Source organism: Nerophis ophidion, linkage group LG02 (genome assembly GCF_033978795.1).
Source record: "Nerophis ophidion isolate RoL-2023_Sa linkage group LG02, RoL_Noph_v1.0, whole genome shotgun sequence".
NCBI classification, from domain to species: domain Eukaryota; kingdom Metazoa; phylum Chordata; class Actinopteri; order Syngnathiformes; family Syngnathidae; genus Nerophis; species Nerophis ophidion.
In genome coordinates this window covers 1,834,305-1,841,149 of record NC_084612.1, presented here as the reverse complement: position 1 = coordinate 1,841,149, position 6,845 = coordinate 1,834,305, and the positions used below count along the sequence as shown (strand labels likewise).

The window sequence follows — 6,845 nt, the reverse complement described above, 5'->3', positions numbered from 1 at the left end:
TCTCTTAAAAACATACTTTTATTCCTTGGCTTTTAACACTAAGTAATATCCATCCTGCAATGGCGCCCCATTATACACCTGCTGTGAACCTGTTTTTATGTCTTTTTATGTTTTTTTTTTATCATGTTCTGTTTGTGTTGTGTTGTTTGCTCGGTCCTCGTATTATCTTTTAACCTGTCGATTGTACAGCACTTTGGCTACCCCTGTGGTGAATTTTAAATGTGCTTTATACATAAAGTTGATTTGATTCATCATTTATTCTCTACAAACAACCCTCCGTAAAAGGAAAAAAACATGTACGACGAAATGACAGACAGAAAAAAACATTTATATATATATATATATATATTAAAGGTAAATTGAGCAAATTGGCTATTTCTGGCAATTTATTTAAGTGTGTATCAAACTGGTAGCCCTTCGCATTAATCAGTACCCATTGGTTTCAAAAAGGTTGGTGACCCCTGGTGTAGAAGTATATTGTAAGCACATTCAATAACGTCATTTTGATGATAACCGTGATTACTTTTTCATATCGCAACATCCCTATTCAGTAGTTATGATTTATTTATTTATTCATTTCCGTAGTCATGTGACATTCTTCTTTATCCTTATCTTTTAGCCCCGGCAAAGGCTCTGCAGACCGTCAAGAAGTCCAGATGGGACCAGGAGGCGGATAAGAGCGACCCGCTCGGTCACCTGATCAGCGAGGCCGGAGAGCAAACAAGTGACGCCACTTTGGACCAAGCGACAGAAGCATCGCCCAGTACGACTTCCGAGCCGGCAGCAGACATCAAAACAAAGGTAGAACATGTGGTGACGTTCTCCTCTTTGGAGCAGAAAGTGAATGTGAACTCTCACAGGAACGTAATAACGGCAACGAGGATGAGAGTGAGGACGAGGACGACGAAGAGGAGGAGGAGGACGAGGACAAGGAAGAAGAAGTGGAGGAGGAGAGCCGGCCCCCCATGGACTTGTTCAAGGCCATCTTTGCCAGCTCCTCAGACGAAAAATCCTCTTCGTCCGATGAAGACGGTGAGGAGGAGGAGGAGGAGCCAAAAGAGGAAGAAGTCAAGTCGGAGCCGACAAACCTCTTCAACATCTCGTCGGCTTCCTCCGTCACCAGCACCGTCACTAGCACCGTGACGACGTCCTTGCAGCAGAACAGTAACTTCCTTTTGTCTCGGCATCGAAACATCCATTTTCTTTTGCTCTTTAGATGCTCCATACTAATAATAACAGTGTTTTTTTTAGCGGCTGTTTCCTGTCACATGCCATCAGAGGAAGCGCTGGAGTTCGGTCCCAAGCTACCGCCTCCATGGCTCGGCCCAGGTGAGTCCCACAGGCCATGTCTCTTTCTATCTAATCGGCTGATTCTTATCTTCTTCTTGTTCGCCTTCCAGCCAAAGGGGGCGCTACTTCCCTCAATGAGTGGGAGAAGAGTAAAGACAGGAAACACAAGAACAAGAAGCAACACAAACACAAAAAAGACAAGAAGGTACAGACTTTTATTGTGAAATGTTCCTTTTCTTGGGGGCGGGCGGCTGACATGTGAGTTTGTTCCCCAGAAGAAGAAAGCCAAGAAGCACAGACACAAAGTGAAGCAGGGGAAGAAGAAGAGGAAGAAGAAGGAGCAGATGTCCTCCAGCAGCTCAGAGCAGAGTAATGATGACGACGACGACGACGAAGAAGTGGTGTCCACAGAGGACTTACTGAAAAGGTCAGAGGTTAAAATGACCCAGACCTGGGGTGTCCAAAGTTTTTTCCACTGAGGGCCACAAACTGAAAGATGAAAGCATGCAGCAGCCATTATGAAAACCAATACAATATTTAATGTAACCAACAATCAATCCATCAATGTTTATTTATATAGCCCTAAATCACCAGTGTCTCAAAGGGCTGCACAAACCACAACGACATCCTCGGTAGAGCCCACATAACTCCTTTCCAAAGGCAAAACCTAGTAACTCACTTCTAGCTGATTTTGAGAAAACAAAGGAAAACCAATCTATCTTGATGCTGTCTTACAAAGATCTACAAAGTCATCAAATGTATAGATGTTTTCTTGAGCTTTCATTTTCTTGCCGATTGAATCTGCTCTCATGAACGTGTGCCCTTTCTCCAGATATTTTATCACAATCTCGGGTGGGCCCCATTCTGCGTTTGCACATTGGGCAAGCGTCCAGTTTTTATTTTGACCTCCACAGTTATCTGCCCAAAAGATTATGCAAGGGGAAGAATCAAGAACGATACATTTAATGAAGGTGCTTGCAACGTCCTGAGCCAATCTTCCAAATATCCCCTCGTGCCATAATATCACATAATCAGGTTGACCGTCGGCCCCCATTCGTGCAAATGTGTCATTAAAGACAAGGCGACTGACAAAGAAGCTCCGATTGGTCCCTTGAGATACTAGGTTTTTCTGTTATATCTACGCGGTTATGTGGTAGTTGCTAGGTCCTACCATGCGCGTAACAGCTTACTTACGGAACAAATTACAATATCACATACACTAATGTAAAGCATATCACCTAGGAACTCCAAAATTATTATCAGCTCAGTTTTGACTAAAATTGAGTTACTGGGTTTTGCCTTTAGACGGGAGATAAGGGCAAGGAAAACTCACCCTAGTCGGACGTCGGTGACAATGATGACTATGAGAAATCTTGGAGAGGACCTCAAATGTGGGCAACCCCCCCCCCCCCCCCCCCCCCCCCAGGGGACCGAAAGCAATGGATGTCGAGCGGGTCTAACATGATACTGTGAAAGTTCAATCCATAGTGGATCCAACTCTCCGTGAGAGTCCAGTCCAAAGTGGATCCAACACAGTAGCGAGAGTCCCGTCCATAATGGAGCTGTCGCGCCAGATTTCTTCCCCCCAACAAAAACCTTCCAACCCAGAAGACATTTGGCGTGACAGCCCCTCTAATGCCGAAAGGACCCCAATGAGGGTGGAAGGACCTTAAAGCAGCCCACACAGCTGCCTGTTTTAAAAGCATTATAATTGGCTAAATGCCATTAGTGAAAAATAACTGAGGAAAAAATATTAGCATTCCGGCATGCTAACCTTCCAAGCTATTTTTGCTTCTCTAATTTTGCAGCTGTAACCCTTAAGAGTCAAATAACTTGGTATTATCACGCCCTCATTGGGGTCCTTCAGGCATTAGAGGGGCTGTCACGCCAAATGTCTAAGAAATTTTTCTCCTCTGTCCCACAAGGGAGAGTGGGACAGAGGAGAAAAAGAAAAGAAACGGCAGATCAACTGGTCTAAAACGGGGGTCTATTTAAAGGCTAGAGTGTCCATCCATCCATCCATCCATCTTCTTCCGTTTATCCGAGGTCGGGTCGCGGGGGCAACAGCCTAAGCAGGGAAACCCAGACTTCCCTCTCCCCAGCCACTTCGTCTAGCTCTTCCCGGGGGATCCCGAGGCGTTCCCAGGCCAGCCGGGAGACATAGTCTTCCCAACATGTCCTGGGTCTTCCCCGTGGTCTCCTACCAGTTGGACGTGCCCTAAACACCTCCCTAGGGAGGCGTTCGACTGGCATCCTGACCAGATGCCCGAACCACCTCATCTGGCTCCTCTCGATGTGGAGGAGCAGCGGCTTTACTTTGAGTTCCTCCCGGATGGCAGAGCTTCTCACCCTATCTCTAAGGGAGAGCCCCGCAACCCGGCGGAGGAAACTCATTTGGGCCGCTTGTACCCGTGATCTTATCCTTTCGGTCATAATCCAAAGCTCATGACCATAGGTGAGGATGGGAACGTAGATTGACCGGTAAATTGAGAGCTTTGCCTTCCGGCTCAGCTCCTTCTTCACCACAACGGATCGGTACAACGTCCGCATTACTGCCTGTCGATCTCACGATCCACTCTTCCCCCACTTGTGAACGCGACTCCTAGGTACTTGAACTCCTCCACTTGGGTCAGGATCTCCTCCCCAACCCGGAGATGGCATTCCACCCTTTTCCGGGTGAGAACCATGGACTCGGACTTGGAGGTGCTGATTCTCATTACGGGTTGGCTAGAGTATACAAATGAGTTTTAAGATGAGACTAAAAATGCTTACCATGAGGGCTCCCCTCAATTTTGGTGACTGTTAAAGGTACCTGGGACCTTAAGGGGCCTCAGTCATTAAAGTGACTAAAGTGAAATGTGATTAAGGTCAATACAGAATGTTGACATTTATAGTTATATTTTGATAAAGACGAGGAAAACACATACTCGTAAATGGCGCGTGCAACAGCAACAAACATGGTAGTAGACGTGAAGTTAAATCATGTAGGGCAACCTTCCCAGAGCAAAAACGATGCATATTTATTATTGATACCAATGTCCACGACCCAGCCACACACACAGAAACTGTAGACCTCCATGCTTTTCCAAGTTTCCATCGTTTTTTTTTTCATGTAGAATGATGTCTGGAGCACAATAGTTCATGTCTGGGAATGCGACCGACATATAATGCTTGATATCACTGGACAACTCTTATTTTGATTAAGTATAGGGATCTATTTCATAGCATAGTATACGCTTTTTGCAGGAAGATCCAGGCCCCTTGCGTACTCAGATTGTTCACACTGTGTTTGCTGCACAACAGCCATGTTGGTTTGGTGACCCACCACTTACTTTGTTCACTGCCGTTCAAAATTCACGTGTCTGAATATAACCTATTTGCAGAGACAAGATTTAATGTTCAAACTGAGAAACTTAAGTATTTTTTTGCAAATATTGATTCACTTAGAATTTAATGGCAGCAACACATTGCAAAAAAGTTGGCACAGGGGCATTTTTACCACTGTGTTACATGGCCTTTCCTTTTAACAACACTCAGTAAACGTTTGGGAACCGACGAGACCAATTTTTGTAACACGTGGCTTTGGCATTGTCTTGCTGAAATAAGCAGGGTCGTCCATTATAACGTTGTTTGGATGGCAACATATGTTGCTCCAAAACCTGTATGTACCTTTCAGCATTAAATTGGGGGTTAACTCACCATAAATGATTCCCGGGCGCGGCACAGCTGCTGCCCACTGCTCCCTTCACTTCCCAGGGGGTGATCAAGGGGATGGGTCAAATGCAGAGGACAAATTTCACCACACCTCGTGTGTGTGTGACAATCATTGGTACTTTAACTTAATGGTGCCTTCACAGATGTGTAAGTTACCCATGCCTTGGGCACTAATACACCCCCATACCATCACAGATGCTGGCTTTTCAACTTTGTGCCTATGACAGTCCGAATGGTTCTTTTCCGCTTTGGTCCGGAGGACACAAACCACAGTTTTGAAAAACAATTTGAAATGTGGACTCGTCAGACCACAGAACACTTGTCCACTTTGCATCAGTCCATCTGAGATGAGCTCGGGTGTTGTTGATAAATGGCGTTTGCTTTGCATAGTACAGTTTAAACTTGCACTTACAGATGTATCGATGAACCTTAGTTACTGACAGTGGTTTTCTGAAGTGTTCCTGAGCCCATGTGGTGATATCCTTTACACACTGATGTCGCTTTTTGGTGCATTATCGCTGAGGGTTCGAATGTGAAGTGAATTATATTTATATAGCGCTTTTCTCTAGTGACTCAAAGTGCTTTACATATTGAAACCCAATATCTAAATTACATTTAAACCAGTGTGGGTGGCACTGGGAGCAGGGGGGTAATGTGTCTTGCTCAAGGACACAACGGCAGTGACTAGGTTGGCAGAAGCGGTGACCGAACCTGCAACCCCCAAGTTGCTGGCACGGCCACTCTACCAACTGAGCTATACTGTCACAGGCATTGCCACTTACGTGCAGTGATATCTTCAGATTCTCTGAACCTTTTGATGATATTACGACCCGTAGATGGTGAAATCCCTAAATTCCTTGCAATAGCTCGTTGAGAAATGTTGTTCTAAAACTGTTGGACAATTTGCTCACGCATTTGTTCACAAAGTGGTGACCCTCACTCCATCCTTGTTTGTGAATGACTGAGCATTTCATGGAAGCTGCTTTTATACCCAATCATGGCACCCACCTGTTCCCAGTTAGTCTGTTCACCTGTGGGATGTTCCAAATAAGTGTTTGATGAGCATTCCTCAACTTTCTCAGTCTTTTTTGCCACTTATGCCAGCTTTTTTGGAACATGCTGCAGGCATCAAATTCCAAATGAGCTAATATTTGCAAAAAATAACAATGTTTACCACTTCGAACGATAAGTATCTTGTGTTTGCAGTGCATTCAATTGAATATAAGTTGAAAAGGATTAGCAAATCATTGTATTCTGTTTTTATTTACCATTTACACAACTTGCCAACTTCACTGGTTTTGGGCTTTGTAGATACATGACTTACTTTTAACACTTTAACACATGGCAGCTTTGTGAAGTGAAGTGAATTATATTTATATAGCGCTTTTCTCTAGTGACTCAAAGCGCTTTACATAGTGAAACCCAATATTTAAGTTACATTTAAACCAGTGTGGGTGGCACTGGGAGCAGGTGGGTAAAGTGTCTTGCCCAAGGACACAACGACAGTGACTAGGATGGCGGAAGTAGGAATCGAACCTGCAACCCTCAAATTGCTGGCACGGCCACTCTACCAACCGAGCTATACCGCTCCAACTTTGTGTTATCAGAGTCAACATTATCTTGTTACATTTCGCCTGTTGGCTCTTTTATTCCTCTTTTTTGTGTTATTTTTCGTAATCTTTTTGAAATGTGCTTCAGGCCTTTGAAAATGAGCAGCGGACCCTCGGGCCGCACCTTGGACACCCCTGACCCAGCCAGTTTGTTATGGCTTCTCATTATATATATATGTTATATATTATTTTTGTCTATTGTGAGCGAACTGTGGTGCTGAATTTCCCCCA

At 44.6% G+C, this 6,845-nt stretch overlaps 1 protein-coding gene across 4 annotated transcripts in view; it reads left to right on the top strand.

Moving 5' to 3' along the window:
* The window catches only part of gpatch1 (G patch domain containing 1), a 29,510-nt gene that overhangs the window by 22,440 nt on the left and 225 nt on the right, over positions 1-6,845 (top strand). For 2 of the 4 annotated variants that reach the window (XM_061875805.1, XM_061875798.1), the window contains exons 15-19: positions 620-801; positions 861-1,164; positions 1,252-1,329; positions 1,401-1,495; positions 1,569-1,717. In XM_061875805.1, the coding sequence (XP_061731789.1) occupies positions 620-801; positions 861-1,164; positions 1,252-1,329; positions 1,401-1,495; positions 1,569-1,717 (808 nt within the window). Of the gene's footprint in view, positions 1-619; positions 802-860; positions 1,165-1,251; positions 1,330-1,400; positions 1,496-1,565; positions 1,718-6,845 lie in introns of all 4 variants that reach the window. The other 2 variants (XM_061875789.1, XM_061875784.1) reach the window with 1 other exon arrangement.